At 34.4% G+C, this 18,641-nt stretch overlaps 1 protein-coding gene across 1 annotated transcript in view; it reads left to right on the top strand.

Moving 5' to 3' along the window:
* Positions 1 to 15,217: 15,217 nt before the first annotated feature.
* Positions 15,218 to 18,641, top strand: part of LOC149408830 (uncharacterized) — a 48,118-nt gene continuing 44,694 nt past the window's right edge. Inside the window, 3 exon segments of the mRNA XM_089650393.1 lie at positions 15,218 to 15,539; positions 16,210 to 16,315; positions 17,799 to 18,004. Of these exon segments, the coding sequence (XP_089506519.1) occupies positions 15,411 to 15,539; positions 16,210 to 16,315; positions 17,799 to 18,004 (441 nt within the window). The 5' untranslated portion in view covers positions 15,218 to 15,410.

The raw sequence follows: 18,641 nt of genomic DNA, 5'->3' as shown, positions 1-18,641 counted from the left end.
AAGGTCTGCTCCTCTGGATTCTCCTCCTCCCCCTCCTCCAAAGGCTCCAACTCATCCTCAGGAACATCCATATCCACCATTGACGGAAGTTCTACATCACCGGCGAGGGATTCATCCTCGCTATCAGTGAATCCGTAGAACTCCGCAACGATGTGGTCGGTTTCCTATAGACAGAAAGAAAAGAAAAAAAAATATATATACAGCTATGTAAAGCGTCCTTGAGGTAATACAAGACAAAAATGGCGCTGTAAAAGTTAGCCAAGTGTTATTATAATTACCTGAGTATTTGGAGCCCGATGCGTAGAGGAGGTTGATGGTCTCGGGTCAGCCTGCCATCCCGGAATCTGAAACTGTAAACATTAATTGTTACACGAATGTCTTTCAATTTTGGAAAGGATGAAGCGTACAACCACTATAGAACTACTACTAATACACAACATACCGTCGCAATGACTGCAAATCTTTCTTCTGTAGTGTCTTCCTCCGTTGACACGCTTGGAATCTCCATTCTATAACAATAGAAACAATCATGTATATCATTATATAATATAATCATCAATACGCCTGTATTTATAAATATTTTATACCTAAACAAAAAAAAGTTTGTTAGTACTTTTTTGCACACCCTATATAACTGATCTAATTTTGTGATATTTATCACTATTTTTATAAATAAAAAATAATATTTCTAATAAAAATTATTCGAAATAAATATTTCTAATAAATCATGTATTTTTTAAGAACCCTGTACGTCCCATACAAAATTTGAATTTGTAAAAAACGTTGATATCTGCGCGCGCAGCTAGGCGCACGCGCAAATGTCATTTCAAGATGGCCTCTCACACATACATATAAACAGTTCACGTGTATTTGTGCAGGTTTCCGATGTCTCGTATTTATTTAATTAAAAAATATTAACTAAATATTGACGAAACTAGGGCTTTTATACACAATCTCAATAGTTTTCGTTACATAATAATGTACAATCCTTATTAGATTATGCAATATTTACGTAAATATCGATAGAGAAACATAAAAATATTTGTTGGCAGATTTTTAGCGGTCGGAGACATCGGAATATCATTTTTAGTAAAATATTTACTAAATATGGACAAATCGAAGGCTGTGTTATATGTTCTCAATTGATTTATCTGCAAAATGAGATACGAAACAAAGCAAATCACACAATATATGATCCAACATAGCTAGAAATAAAACGAACATTTTTATCACGAAAACATGGCTTATACTTTGACGTAATATTTTGTCGGTTATTTTGAGTTTTCGTATTTTAAATTTACCGAAACACATGCCGTGAACAATAAACTATGTATAAAAAAAACATTACTTACGTTTTATTGATCAATTACTTCGTTTTGGCACTTTAAAATAGAACCGCGATGCGACACCTGCGACCATAAATATACCACTCTCTAGATCGATATCTTCCGGCTTTTTGTATCCAACAGAATTATACAGTACTTAACCACAGATATACAAGCAGTACCTACCGTGCGGAGCAAAACAGTAGACAAGGTAGAGGAAACTCAAGGCCATTTAAAAAAAGATGCGACCATAGACAACATAATTGCTCTCAGCCTACTCTATTCATTCACTAGCCCAAAAAAACTATTATAAAAATAAAAATGTCCTTGAAGCAGAAAAATGTCGAAATGTTTTCCAAGGGCAAGGTTCATCTGACTAAGAAAATAAACTTTTACAATGCATTTCCTTAAGATGAAACTTGTTAATCTGAGAAGAAGAAACCCAAAATGACAAGAAATTTGCAAAAACACTGAAGAAAATTTCCAAAATATGATTGTCCGACAGTACGACGAAAAATTCCGACATTTTTCAGCCTCATGAACTCATGGTTACATATGTTTAAAAATCTTTAATTTCACCAAAACAATAAGATAATACAGGATAACACTAATCAATAACATGAATAAGTTTATCGATATAATAAATAACATTTATACGTTGTGGAGGAAGACATAATGTCAAGTATGAAGCATTGTTCAAAAAACCGAACGAATAACCTAAAACTGTTAATTCACTTTAAACTTGAACTTACGTAGGTAGGTTGAATATAATATGTTTGTAACTCGCTAACACTATACTGGCTTATATTGTATTTTTATCACGAACAACTTTAACACGCAATATTTTCGACGGAAATGATAGTATTTCGGCAGAAAATGACAACCCGCGTGTATAAATAAACCACTGTCATTTTGTTTGAATGAACTGTCAAACGTCAAAATTCCGTCATCTCTTTCTGTTACACGAGTCATTATGGTAGAGAGCGAGAGATCAAACCAATCCTTCTGTTCTCACCAATGAGATCTGAGCTTTTAGCCATATTATTCGTTTTCTATAAGAATTTTGAGGTGGGCGTGGCGGTTTCAAATGAGTTTCGAGGCCAAAGCTTAGTTAAATGCCCCTGCCTGCGACAGTTATTATTTGTTGAGTGGCATCCCATAGAAAATTTAAAATGTAGATGTCGAAGGAGCTACAAGTGTTTCCAGAATATGATGCTTAAAGAACGAGAATAGCCCAAGCGATTGAGACCTTGTTTTCCATACAAATTCTTTGTACATAAGGGTTAAAATCGCATATAATTTTTTTTTTTTTTTTTTTTTAAGTTGTATGGGCCGCGCATATGCGGTCCCGGCATACGAGGTACATGCACTGCGCCTAGCTACCACTAGTATTGAGGTTGATGTTGACAGAATTGTAAAAGACAAATTAATGAAAAAGTAGATAATAAAATAACGATATTACGTATTATTACCAGTATTTTATTTTTATAAATATTTTGCGGCCCACCAATGTATTTAGTCTTTTTTATTGGCCCTGGGTCCCATCTAGTTTGGACACCCCTGGACTAGATGATCATTTGTGGAAAAGTGAGTGGAAGGGTTTAGTTTTTCCTATGGGGAAGATTTAACCCGGACAACAAAATCGGAAGCATAAAAAAAATAAACCTTAACTAATTATTATATACCGTTCCTGTTTATAAATGATATTGTAAATATATTTGATGAAGATATTATTGCGTTACTTTTCGCAGATGATCTAAAAATATTTAAAATAATCAAAAGCGCTGAAGATTGTATCTGTCTACAAAATAATTTGAACAGGTTAATTAATTGGTGTTCTCTTAACAAACTTCATCTGAACATAAATAAGTGTTATTCAATAATATTTTACAGAATAAATCAACCACAGACATAGGAATTAATAGACGAGAAGATAATGGCGAGGGGTAAAATCAACTGTTGAAGAACGAAGGGGGTAAAGCTGACTGTGATTCGTCAATAAATCAATCTGACAGTAAATAGGCATCTCGCATTATAATATCACCATTTAGTTCTTAAAATTAAAATCTGCTTTTGAATGAATAGACATTTTTACATGGGAGCGCAAATTACTCGCCACGTTATGAACAAATTTGCGAAGTCCAAATTCGGCAAAAAATTTCTTCTATTTTCAGAGTCGAATATTTCGTTTAAGTATTTAGTTAAGACACTTTTATAAATGTTCATAATTTACTTCTCAGCAACCAACCAGCTTTGTGTTTCGCGTCCAGACGTTTCTCGATGTGATAGTATATGTTTCTACAACTGATCCATATTATACGATGTGAATATGCTTAAAATAAAGTAAAATAATGCTTATATATGGAATGTAATACGACAATTGGGTTTATTCTCTTTTTCACATCTATTTTTACAAGTTTTCATATCACAAGTCAACATTTTGCCGTGTTATTTCGTAAAATGAACCGATGATGCCTCGACCATAGTTCGCACAAGAATGATGACGTCACGTTTTCAAATTTCACTTGAGGCCATACGCGAGCACAGCCGGCTCCAATGGAACCGGTATGGGGAGTGGGGATAATACGCTTTTAATCACTTAGGGCAGGTCTACTAATATTCATATGTCTATGAAATCAACCAATTATTCATTCATATAAACTCAATAACTCAATCCTTAACTCTGTCGAACAAATTAACGACCTGGGGATAACTTTCGACTCTAAATTAAACTTAATATCGCATATAAATAATATTAATAATAAAGGAATGAAAATGCTAGGCTTCATTCTTCGAAATTCCAGAGGTTTCAAGAATATTTCAACATTAAAAATTTTGTATACATCCCTGGTTCGTAGTCAAGTCGAATATAACTCCTCGATCTGGTCCCCCCACTACAAATTACATTCAGATTCAATCGAAAAAAATCAACATAAATTCCTAAGACACATTAATTTTAAACTCGGTATTCTCATTGAAAAATTGATGAAAAATCTAAATTTATTAAAACTCTCAGATCGAAGAATTATATCCGACTTAATATTTATGTTCAAAATTGTAAATGGTAGTATAGACAGTCCTGATTTAATTAACCTCATTGAATTTCATATACCCACGAGAGCTACTCGTTCTAAAATTTTGTTTAAATGCAACAATATCAGGACTGAGTATTCCAAACACTCGCTTGTACCTAGGTTGCATGAAGTTAGTAATAGATACGCAGATGTGGCAGATCTATTTAACTGCACGCAGGATGGAATCATATGGTTGCAGCCAAATTTGCAGCATCGAGACGCGACTTTCTTTCATGGCTCGAGGCCGGAAAACCCACTCTCAGGGCCGGCTGCCGAAGGCAGGAAGAAGTACCGATCGATTTTCAAAGTAGCTCTGAAAAAATGCCAACAAAGAGAAATTTAACAGCGAATGGATGGTATTGCCACCTCACTAATAAATAAAGATTTCTATAAATTTTGGCAAAAAACCTCTTCGAATCAATGAATTTCGTAACTTCCCCTCCATGGCAGGTGAAGAAGTAGCAGAAAAATCTCTGAATGTAAATTTTAGTTTGAAAACCGAAGGTAATATTACCACTAACAGCATTACTCCACATATGGTAGAAAGAGCTGTAAGAGAAATGGCTGCAGGAAAAGCCACAGGACATGACTCAATAGCTCTTGAGCACATTAAGTATGCTGGGCCAGCGATACATATTATCCTAGCAAAACTATTTTCAAATATTATGCGTTATAGGTACATCCCGAACGAAATGACAAAAACGGTAATTATACCCATAATTAAATCTAATAAACTTGATCCATCCGTTATCAATAACTACCGACCGATTTCACTCTCGACCGCACTGGCAAGAATATTTGAAAAAATTTTATCGACGGTCGTAACAGACCATCTAAAGACAGAGGATAACCAGTTCGGATTTAAATCTGCACTGTCAACATCTATGGCAATATATTCCAAGAAACCATCAGCTATTATAAACAAAGGAAAAAGCCAATCTATACCTGCTTTCTAGATCTAAGCAAAGCGTTTGGTCGTGTTTGTCACAATAAACTCTGGGAAAAACTCAGGAAACGAGCAGTTTCGGAAGATATAATAGCGATTCTTTCAATTTGTCACACGCAGCAAGAAAATGTGGTGAAATGGTCTGGCGAATTATCCAACCCATTTTATTTGAAAAGTGGCGTAATGCAAGGAGGAAGCATGTCTCCAACACTGTTTAATATATATACTGATGAATTAATTCAAAGACAGTAAGATAGGTTGCCATGTTCAAGGAGTATGTGTAAACAATATTAATTACGCAGATGATATGGTTATTCTAGCACCGTCACTTAGGGCAGTGTTCCGCAAACTTTTTATGTTCACGGTACACCTAACTAATCAAGAAATTTTAACGGTACACCAAAGAAAAAAAAACAAGGTTAATTTTGGATAGGATTGGCTAGGCTTATTACGAATTACGGCGAACTTTGAGGTTAAACTACGAAAGCTGCATGTCATCATAATTTAAAAAAACATCCCAGGTTTTGAATGGTTTGTTTGGCAAAGCAGGGTTTGTCTAGCCGGGTTTGTGTAATTATGATTGATGTTTATCACATAACAGTGACAGAATGACCGCGAACTGTCACCGAATCGGTTCGAGAAGTGAATTTTAATTTTACGCAATTGATAATTAAAATGCATCTTTTTCCGCCGCCACCAAGCCAAAAAGTTTCCTTTTATAGTAATTACGGCATATCTAATTTTTTTTTCTAAAAATTATTCGTAATTAACGTGGCCACTCCGAACCAAAATTTACCAAAAAAAATATTTTATTAATATTTATTATTAAAATCAATATAACATGAAAAGATGTTTAATGCGAAATGTGAGCCTGTTTAACTGAACACAGACGATCAAAATTTGGAACAATCGTTGATAAAGCTGCTCGCATCTCTTCGTCGATCGTCCTCAGGCGTTCTCTTTTTTTTTACTTTATCGTTGTGAGAGTTGAAAACCCCAATTCGCATAAATAGGTCGTGGCAAATGGTAATAGAATTGCAATAGCTCGCTTTGACAGCAGTGGATACTCATTTTTTACGTGGAGCCAAAAATGTGCTAACTCTGTTTCAGAAAATTTTAATTTTAGTGTCCGATCAGTTTTAAGCTCCATGAATTCTTCCTGCTCGTTTATTGGTAAATGTCCAAGGGAAATGTTTTCCGAAAATGGATTTCTTTTCCAGTCCATAGGTTGCAGGTCACACTCTCTATCAAAGCCTGCACTTTTTTTTCTGAATCGGCAGCCATGACATTTGGAAACATTTCGTTACTACCATTGGTAGCGTGGCTGATCCATAGCAGCTAAAATGTTACAATTTCTTCCTTGCATTTTTTTGTTCAGCTCATTTAATTGAGCGAATATGTCCGCCAGATATGCAAGTTTTGCTACCCATTCTTCTTTTTTAAATAGAGAAGCAAAGTCTGAACCCTGGGTTTCTTGAAATGTCTGGGTCTCATTTTTCAGCTCGTAAATCCGAGAAAGCACTTTTCCGCGAGTAAGCCATCGTACTTCTGTATGAAACAGAAGTGACTGATGATCTGCTCCCATTTCCTGACACAATGCATTAAACAGACGAGAGTTAAGCGGTCGTGACTTGATGTAATTGACAATTTTGATGACTTCTTGTAAGACAGACAACAATTCATCAGGCAGAGACTTCGTCATCAGTGCCTCTCTATGTAAAAAGCAATGTAAATTTTTAATATTAGGATTTTTTCAAAAGCCCTGGTTATAAATCCCCTATTTTTTCCTGTATAGCTGCTGCTCCGTCTGTGCAAATGCTTAAGCAGTTGCGCCATTCCAAATTATGTTCACTGAAGTACTGGTTTGTTACTCTGAATATTTCTTCTCCGGTGGTATAACCAGGTAGTGGCAGACAAAAAAAACTCCTCTTTTATTTCATATCCATCCGTGTACCTCACATTTGTGATGAGATGCGCGTAACCACTGATATCAGTAGACTCGTCGACTTGTAGCGCGAAAACTCCACTTAGCCTTAATTTTTCAATTAACGTTGATTGAATGTCGGTGGATATTTCATTAATGCGACGTGAGATCGTATCTGCTGACGCAGGTATTTTTTCGATTTTGTTAGCGGCTTCTTTGCTAATCATAATTTTGACAATTTCTTTGCAGACAGGTAAAATTAAAGTATCAGCGAGAGAATGAGGTTTCTTCGATTTAACCAGCATATTAGCGATCACGTAGCTTGCTTTTTGCGCTTTGCTTGATGTATTGAAAGACGAACTCATGAGAGTTACCCGTTTCTTAGACTGGTCTTTCATACGTTGAAAGAAGGCTTTATCTTTGTGAGCCACCGATGGGTGTTTAGTTGTTAAATGTCGTGAAAGTTTACTTGGCACCATCGAATTATTAGCCAAAGTTTCTCCACAAACAAGACATTTTGGGATTGGGCACGATTCGCCACCGCAATATATAAAGCCATAACGCACATAGCTCTCATCGTATTTCCGATCAAAAAGCTTAGGTTTTTTCTTTTTTCACTCTGCTTCTTCTTGGGAATCATTAGTTTCACTTGACAAACTTGCGGTACGTTTAACGAATTTATCCATTATAAACACGTAATATGGGATATTTTTTTGCAATTAAAAAATTCATTAAAGTTCGCGACGACACAACCAAACACTAGCATTAACGAATGACTACTAAACAAGCGGGCGTAACGTTGCCGTCGTAATTCGTAATGTTATGTTGTCACGCGCATGCACCCCGATAGCTCGTGCGCAATCACGTGATAATGTAGCAATAGCACCCCATTTATGTAGTGTAGCACACGTGATAATGTAGCGTAGCGGCGTAGCACACGGCCACTTCGCAGCGATCGAGTCCCACCCACGTCACCTCCGGCCGCCGCGCCGCACAGAAAAGTATAGACCGATTTACAGAGCACTTTGTGAGAAGTGACGCGGGACTCGCGGCACACTTACAAATGGCCACCGCACACCAGTGTGCCGCGGAGCACACTTTGCGGAACACTGACTTAGGGCACTGATGAAACTACTCCAAATGTGCGAAGATTTTCCATAAAATCATAACCTGGTATATAATACGTCCAAATCAATAGTTATGGTTTTCAAATGCAAAAACGAAAACATGCTAACACCTTCAGTATGGCTAGATGGAAGGAAAATGGATGTTAGTCGTAGCGTCAAATACCTGGGACATGTTATCACAGACGACCTGAAAGACATCGAGGATATGGAAAGGCAAAGAAGAGCGATATCCGTTAGAGCAGGTATGCTGTCAAGGTGTTTTCACTTTTGCAGTACAAACGTGAAAAATATACTTTTCAACGCATTTTGCACTTCGTTGTACACGTCAGAACTGTGGGTGGATTTCACTGCATCCCAATGGCATAAGCTAAAAGTCGCCTACAATAATGCTTATCGCCAACTATTCAGCCTACCGAGATACTGCAGCGCCACGGAAATGTTCCTGGAGGGACGAGTACACTCTTTCAGAGCGCTTCTCCGCCATCAAATGGGAAGCTTATGGCACAGACTACGCCAATCAAGTAACAGAATCATCACTGCCATGGTTGCCTGTATGGAGTCCCCTCTGATGGCCCTCTTTAGACGGGATATGTGCAAATATCCCCCATAAACGGCTGTTCACACTCATTTTTGTGTTTATATTTTTTCACTTAAATTCCGCATTTTGTGCCTGTCTGAATCACCTATGTTATTACCTCCCTTATTATTATTTTTATTACTTATTTTGTATATTATTTCAAATATGGAATGTATTGCATTGCACTACCCCTGCATACATTCTGGAATAAATTCTTATTATTATTAAATGTGTTCAGTTATCATGGAACCATTGTTTTATGTTTGTAGTAATTCAAATTATTTTCCATACCCTTTAGTTTGTTATCTTTTGAAGGTTGTAAAGTAAACGAGCAACATAACATAGACTACTCCACTCTGCACCTCGCCGCCCGCGCTGGCAACCACCGGCTGGTGCAGTGGTTACTAGAGCATGGGGCAGACCCAAATCCCAGGTCCTGTTCTGTCTCCCCCTACATCCTGGCCAGAAGGAATGGTAACATTCATTTTCATATCAGCTCTCCTAACCTAACCTAACCCAACCTTAGTTCCTTGCCCGTCTCCCCCATATGCTGGTCAACTGGAATGAATTTTCATACCATGTTTTCTGAATTCGGCTTATCAAAAATTATTATAAACAAAAAAAATTAATGTAAAATTTTGCGCTTCCATTTATTCATCGCTGTTGGTAAGTAAAAATGCAGTACTTTTTTTTTCTATAAGTAAAAACATAGTTTCTTAAAATTTAATGTGCCGTGTTGTTATCTATCATCTTCTCTATTTCTATATTTAAGCGATTAAATATGGACTTAAAAAGCCCTGGCCAGAGCATTATAATTATTATTAAAAAAGTTTTTTATTTGATCTTTCCAAATGCTAAAGAATATTACACTGTAAAATGTCACTGGAGACAAAATGCAATACACATTTTTTGGTTATACCGTATAACTCGTCAAAATGACAATTTAACAAACCTTTATTGAAAAGTGAAAAAAAATTAGTTAAGGTTTATGTTAGTTTTTTTCATCGCTTGACTTTATATCACTTAAGGTGTGTTGAGTTGTAAATGATAATATTATTATATATAATATATATGTAAAAGCACCCAATGACAAACTACTTTAAAGTAGTTTATTGGGACTTTTTGATTTTTGTATATTATTTTGATATTTAATAAAAAAAAATTTAGAAAACGAATTATTATTATTTTTATTATTTATTTTTAGAAAACGAATTTTATAAAATATATTATGATAAAATTTTTAGAAAACGAATTTTATAAAATATATTATGATAAAACTATACTAACAGACCGAGCGATATGAAAATATCTGGAGTCGGTGAATTATTTTGCCATTTGATCTCTTGTGAGTTGACGTGTTGTTCTTGTATTGTTTTGTATTTATTTTGCTTATATAATGCACTTACATAATGTTGATTGACTAGATGATCATTTGTGGAAAAGTGAGTGGAAGGGTTTAGTTTTTCCTATGGGGAAGATTTAACCCCGTCAACAAAATCGGAAGCATAAAAAAAAATAAACCTTAACTAATTATTATATACTATTCTTACTGTTTATAAATGATATTGTAAATATATTTGATGAAGATATTATTGCGTTACTTTTCGCAGATGATCTAAAAATATTTAAAATAATCAAAAGCGCTGAAGATTGTATCTGTCTACAAAATAATTTGAACAGGTTAATTAATTGGTGTTCTCTTAACAAACTTCATCTGAACATAAATGTGTTATTCAATAATATTTTACAGAATAAATCAACCACAGACATAGGAATTAATATGTGCTTTTTATTGACTCTTCTTGGCTCTCCTAATCTCTTCCTGCATCTTCTTGCGTCGTCCTGCCCTATATTTGTATTTCTTGATTATATGCATGTAAATATCTACAAAATATATTTTTTCCAGAAAAATAAATAAATCATGCATTTAAGGGTTAAGCGCCCGCATTCCCATTTTCTATCGATATATAACAAGTTTCCAATTTATAACTCTTTAAGTTATAATTTAAATATATGTTATTTTTTAATATATGTAATATCTATACATTTGTTATACTGAAACGTTAATTATATGAAATTCCCTCGATAGAGAAAAATCGCAAAGTAAGCTCTGAAAACTATTAAAAACACATTTTGTTTTCTTATTTAATATGTTATAGGCCTGAAAAAATTTACTGAAACTAAAGCATTTGTCGAGAAATTTTGGCAACGAGTCGTGCTTTCATATGTTTACCATTTTTGCTTAATTGTTTTAATTTTTTTTATATTAGCGGGGTCCCAATAAAATTCGTATTTACATATCTCCCTTTCAAACCGTTTCAGGTCATGAAGAAGTTGCTGCTCTGCTCGCCGTTTTTAATACAGTGGAATGAATTTTTTATCGTTCCAAAATTTTTATTTATATTTATTATATAATAAATTTATTTCTATTCAAAAAAATTATTTTTTTCTTTATTTAATTTTATCCTAATTGTTTGGATAAAAAATTGGCCTTCACATCCGAAGACTTTAGACGATACTTTTTTCATACCGATTCCCAAATCAGGACCTATTCGGGAAATTTTCGCTTTACACCATAAATAAATTACTCACTTTACACGATGACCATTTTCGTATTTTAGAATTTCATGGATAAATAGTAAAAGAATTTTTTGTACAAGTATATATTTTATTACATTATACACAATACAATTATTTTCAATATTTGTATTATAATATATGGATAGGAACATTGGAGGGGACCCACCATACAAATTCCGAGTCCATAAAAATAAAGAAACAAAACACAGGTTACATAAAATGTTACAAAAGTAGGTAACATAGAATATAAATTATTAAGTAAGCAAAATAGATCAACTGCTATATCTTTCAAATCAACAATAATATTGATAAAAAATAAAGATGAACACTAAGGACGGGTTGTTTCGGAGAATTTGAACAATTCATCAAATTTCAACGTTCATTTTCAAGTTTTGTGAAAGATTTTTTCAAGTTCTGTATTTATTTCAGTTTTGTCAAACAACTAGCCTACAAAGATATAATAACAGAACTTGAATAGGACTTTCACAGAACCCGAAAATGAACGTTGAAATTTGATGAATTGTTCAAATTCTCCGAAACAACCCGTCCTAACTATAATATTAACTAATTACAATATGTTATAAGTTTTCTTGTATTACTTTTTTTATTTGAAGAGATACGATTGTTTTGCATTTTTAATTAATCTGTAACATGTAGGAGACCTCGAGTAAATCATGAAAGCAAAGATTAAAGTGGTAGTACCATATCGTCTCCTTTTTGATGTTAATAAACTAACCTGATCTAAAAGTAGTTCTAAAGAGTTTTTAAATTCATATTCAAGACTACTGGCAGCGTCTAGTGCGGACTTTAAATAAATATGAGCTTTTAATAAATGATTATTTACAGTATTCTGACTCTTGTCTTCATAATTAACATTGTCATCTATATTAATATTATGATATCGTACCAACAAATTTTCTAATTGTGACCATAAACTCAATATCATAGTTTTGGGGAATAATCACTTCAATTCACTATGAGAAAGTTCATTTGTTCCGACAAATACTTTGATATTCAGATTATGGTCAACTACAACTTGAGAACTTAAATATAAATGTTTATCTACATTATCAAAGTTTGTGGCGTATAAATATGTTATGTCATTTATAGTTTTTACATTCCACTCACCGAGTTTAATTTTTATTTGCATATTTATAACAAAATCACTATAATTCACTATTGTGTCACTTTGAAAGAAAAGTTCAACTTCTTCCTCGTGTCGGTGTTTTATTTTTAACTTCATATTTTCGGGATTCACTCTATCCAGTGCCTTTTTCTTTGTTAAATAACTTGGCAAACCTTTAAAAATACTTGGTGTAGATCCGATGGCCAATTTTGGTTTTTTAGGGTGCGATATAATATCCTTTTTGTCAAAATGATTGATGCAAATGGCAGCGAAAGCACCTGGAATCCAATGTTTGCGAGGAATGGCCCTGATCCATGACTGTCTGCGTTCTTCCTCTGCTGGAAATTTGAAGATGGTAACCGCTCCTTCCTTCTTCAGAGAACTGGTGTAATTTGCTTTGCATCCGGGAACACAGCACTTATGAGGCATCTGAAAATAATATCCATTAGTAAATATATTACGTATTTTCAAAACAAATCAAATTTCACTTTGAAAACAAATCAACAATCGAGTTGAAACGAAGTATCATTTCCAAGTGCCTACTAAAAACGTGGCGGCTTATGAATTGCCCTATTATTCTCTCAGAAAGCTCTACACATGTTATTACATAGTACTATTATGTAGATTATATTATATTATCTAGTAAATTACACCATTTCTAATGATAATCTGTACAGATCCAAAGCTAAGCGTCATCCGCCATTATGAAAGTTATTGAAAACATCATTTACTACGTTCAAATTGTAAATATATTTAAAATGTCTTACCTTGACGATCGTATATAACCACCAACGTATTGTTTTACAAAAATGAAGTATAAATATTGCAGAAACGTGATGTAAAATGTAAAATAACTACTTCAATCAGTTCCAGTTGCACACACTTTCCAGACGCCTACAAAATCCATACTGGCGCATAGAAAAAAGCTACCACGAAGTCCCAAAAACAGGACTCTTTGAATGTCAGTTGGTTTTCTACAGCACGGCCTTCTATAGAGATGGCAGTGCTCGAACCGATTTTGTTAATCAAGATGGCGTCAAGCGAAGTTATTGCTGCGCGCGTCCCTATGATTTCGGACCTTTTACGGAACGAACTTTAGAATATGAAAAAGCACAAAAACCTTCTTATGTGGGCTAAAAAATGGAATATAAGGATTTAATTATACGGCGTTAGAAGATACCGAAGGCTATCGCAATCATTTACGAACTTTGGAAGAACAATTTGATGTACTGTTGTCTAAGATTCAAGAAAATATCCAAAAACAGGACACAGGCGCGCGGCTGTCCCAGCAAAAACTAAGTTACAAATTCAACGGGGGATTCTTCTTCAGGTCTGATGTATGCACGGAGTTCCAAAAAATACGATATGATTGTTTATAAAAGAAGTGTTCGTTGCAGTAGTTGATGCCCTAAAATTTGTTATGAAGGTAAAAAAAATATAATTTTTTGAAACATTCAGATATTTGTTATTTAATAATAATAACTACTAAGTTACAGTGACATTACAAAAATAATATTATTAATTGGAGTGTCACGGGCATTCTTATTTTTGTAAAATTCTTGCTATTGATCCCAAATACAGGGATGGCTTTGATATAGATCGATAAATCTAAACATCATGTCATCCGACCACTTAATACATTTTTTCATGACCGGAAGGGAAATAAAAATCGCAAGCGACTTGAAACATATGTTCACACGTTTCGATTCGGCGGGAAAATCGAACGATGACTCATACTTGAACAACAAAAGTAGACGGGCTTTCAATTTTTGTCGTGCAACTAAAAACTTGATCAACTCTGATAAAAGGCTGTTCACACTTGTCGATTAGCTTTCAAGTGTCATTCAACTCCGACTTGATCAACTAAAATCGCCCTGAGAGAAAGGGGTATTAGACAAACTGGATGAAAAAAGGTGTGGTCTAAAACGATCATAAGGCACGATTAATTTTTATTAAAAAAAAACGATTTATTAGATAACAATGAGAAACAAGTTTTTCAGTAACCGAAAATGGAAAATAATAAATTTCAATAGCTATTATGTTAAAAAAACGCATAACCTGATCTTCTGTCTTTTCTCTGCGCCATGTTTTGACATAACAATTTTAAATAGAGGTTGTTAATTAAAAAAAAAAAAACAAATGAAAAAGCAATTTTTAATTCTAAGATTTATGTTTTTGGTTAAATAAGCGAAGAAATAATACTAACCTTAAAACATTCCCAGCAATAACAATGGCCGCCAAGTGCACAATCGTAAACATTAAAATGCCTTGTTTTCCATTCCCGGAAACTGAAATACTTACTTCTCATAATTATCTAACTGAGACAAAGTATTTTTTTCAATGTGCTTATTAACCATGTACCATACCTTTTTCGTATGACAATATATTTTTTTGCAAAAATAGTACCTAAAAAAAAAAAAACTTTCACCTGAAAGGGGTACCTGCTTACCGGAGTAAATTATAATACTTCTATATAAGGCAACTATTTTGATCTTATTTTGATCATTTTCATTTTAGCTTGACAGTTGGAATTCTATGATGATTTTGTGTGGCTTTTCAATTTGCGCTGGACATGTGTAAAAAATATTTACGGAAACTATAACCACCGTTTAAAGTGGCATTTTTGTCTAATCGGAAGTGCGGCATATATGGAATAACATTTTTTCATCCGTTTATGAAGGAAAATGTATAATTGGGTGTTACATGTTACAGCTACATTCTGAAAACGATTATGGCCTCTGGAGGGAGCGATCGCCAAACAGGCACGGTGCCTAAAACAAAGGCTCGAAATAATTCCAATGTTCCTCAAGAAGTTGTCACACCTACCCGTAGAGATATTCACTCTACAAATATTATGACGGTAAGCAAAATATTTGTAGACACTTTAGAATCATCAAAATTGCATACTGAACTTGCAGTGGTGGCATTTCGTATAATTGTGTGCAATTCATATTCCACCGGTGCAATTTGTATATCAGATTGAAAAGGCGGTAACTGTTTGAATTTTGCTGACTTAATGCCAAACTCTCTTACACGCTTTTGCCACACGAGACTTCTAAATTTAGATAAGTTTGCTTACGATGTTCCAAAATTAGTAGGCAGTGCATAGAACACAGTGTAACTATGGCCAGGTTCTAGAATTCGAAGTTACCATTTTGATATAAAAAGGACCTTCTTGAAGGTACGGTATTTGATAAAATGTTGTTAAAAAGAAGCCTTAGATATGGTGGATTTCACAATGACAGTAATTTATAAATACTCCCAACTTGTATTTTTAACAAAATTGCTCACCCTGAGATATGTTCTCAGTGTTAAGTTCTGTTCTTATTCGTGTTAGCAATTTGTTTGACAAATTACAATTACGTGTCTTCCTACGTGTTAAAATATTTTGTGAATGTTGTTATTAATAGGTATATCAAGTGTCTCGCCATAACACATTTACATAAATTCACATGAATGATTCACATTCTGCTCTCAGCAACATTGTGTTTATAATTGGGTGTTTAATAACATTGTATTTCCAATAACAGACATCTGTGGATTGGCTGTCAGTATCCGAACATAATACGAGATCATCACAGAACAAATCCCGCAAGCCGACCAACATACCAACAGACAATGATTTCGCTGAATTAGGTTGGTATTCAAGTCTATATAATATTTCCCATGATTACTCAATTAATGTTATCACATGTATAAAATAGTGTATTAGTATTACATTTTGTATTACAACCATATTATGTTAACTGAATTATTTACAAGTAGATTGTACTTGGAATAATTTTGAATAAAGTTTCCGAATTCCGCCTCACGCTTATTATGCAAAAAAATTAATAACAGCACTTGGTTTCAACTTAGTTTATGTCTGGGGAGATGGTAAAAGATGCATTGCATTCCATTTTTTCTCAATCGAAGTTATGTTTGAAGGTTAGGAAATACGCATAAATTATTAAAATAACCAAAAAATTTACAACCTAAAAACCTTTTTTGTTGTTTGTTTTTGGGGTGTTATGCCGTGTTGCGCTAACTCCTTCTTTAGCCGACGTTTCGGACAGCGTTGCAGTGTCCATCATCAGGGCAGATCCGGTAGATCCGAAGATGTGTGATGTGACACATCTTCGGATCTACCGGATCTGCCCTGATGATGGACACTGCAACGCTGTCCGAAACGTCGGCTAAAGAAGGAGTTAGCGCAACACAGCATAACACCCCAAAAACAAACAACAAAAATGCTTTTGGCCGTGAGAATCTAAAAACTAACCAACCTAAAAACCTATTTTGTTTATGTTTTACATCTCCACTGACTTAAATAGTTATTCCCAGTAGTAAGTAAGTTGAAATCTAGTGTTATTTTTTTTTTAATTGCATGTTGAGGCGGAATTCAGCAACTTACCTAATTTTGTATTGAACGTTGCAGTTCTCTTTGTCTACTTTAAATTTGTTTATTGTTAATTGACACTGCATGGAAAAAATATTGATAGACTGTGAATTGATTATTAATTAAGTAGGTAGGTATTTAAGTACCTACTTACAAATATTATGATTTTACAGGAAATTTTGCTTTCGATTTATATAAGAGAAGACTAGAAACATAATTTGGACATGAGGTCCGGTTCTTTGAACTGCCTGTAACCAGTGAGAATATGGCATCCCCAGTTGTAGTGTGTTGTGGGGCTGAAAGTACTGGGGAGGGGAAGGAGTGAGGAAGAAAAAGCTTTAAAAAAAGTTTTCAAAATGTTTCTTTAAATTGGTATGAAATTTTTTGAAGACATGACTCATGTGCAGTATTCACATAAAAAAAAACTTTAAATATTTATGCAGAGTGGATGCTATGCCCAGTATTGCCCTGGAGAAAGACCACCAATCAGAATAGATACTTTGCTTGAACTGGCTTTTGGCCTTGTTTGGTGACTAAATCTGAATAGCCAAGTACTTTCCCACCTTCCTCTACCCTTCTCCTTCCTCTGCTCACTATCCATTGGGATGCTGTAATTCCACTGTCTCCAGATGGTTGGGAGCAGTGTGGACTGTTGTGCTGTATTCACATAACAAAATGATGCATGCATTATGTTGACGTGTCTCCACCTATTATTGTGGTCTAATCAATGTATCCACCTAGATTCTTCCACGACTCACGAAGGCGGCAGCAGGTTCGTGCCAGTCCGCCCGCAGCCCCGCACTCTGGTGCTCCGCCAGCGCGACCTGCTGGACAGTGCCGAGGAAAGCGCCCCCTACGGCAGCATCCTAGGGGGACACAGCCCCCACACCAGTCACACGGCTATCATGATAGTGAACCCCACCACGCCAAACTCTAATCAGAATATGGTATGAGCAAGATCAACATTCCCAGATCACAAATAACCTGAAAATATTTGAAAAACTCCTACTACCATCATTACAAGAGGAAGATGTGGCTTGTACAATGATGGAGGACTTAGGTAGCGGCGGAATTGAACCCACCACACCTGCGTGGGAACCTGATCCATTTTTTTACTCGGCTACTTATAACTGGTCAATTGTTTGTTATATTTTTTTTATTTTTTTTATTTATTATTTAACATTATAAATGATTACAATATGCAGACTTATAAATAATTTTTTCGTTATTATTCTATTTCTCCATAAGTTGAGCTCCAGGAGCTCGTGTTTATGGGAGGAGTCTTTACATTTAGTTCTAATGATTTTTTAAACAATAATCAAAAACTTTTGAAATAAATACAAACATAATATTAACATGGGTACACAAATTAGAAAATTGTTTTTTTAAAGATAATTAAAATAATACATCTTTTTACAGATTAAGTAAGCGTGAGGAAATTAAGGGTACAATATATCAAGAAAATTTTTGAAAAATAGTTTTTTTTTAAAGACAATCAAATTAATATATATTTTTTACAGATTGAGTAAGTGTAAGAAAATTAGGGGTACAATATATCATTATCCAATTTGAGGGACTTAATTA

The sequence above is a fragment of the Hesperophylax consimilis genome, unplaced genomic scaffold (genome assembly GCF_061612785.1).
Source record: "Hesperophylax consimilis isolate HC1 unplaced genomic scaffold, BYU_Hcon_1.0 scaffold_53, whole genome shotgun sequence".
NCBI classification, from domain to species: Eukaryota; Metazoa; Arthropoda; class Insecta; order Trichoptera; family Limnephilidae; genus Hesperophylax; species Hesperophylax consimilis.
The sequence above is the reverse complement of the archived record's forward strand: the minus strand, read 5'-3'. Positions and strand labels throughout refer to the sequence as shown.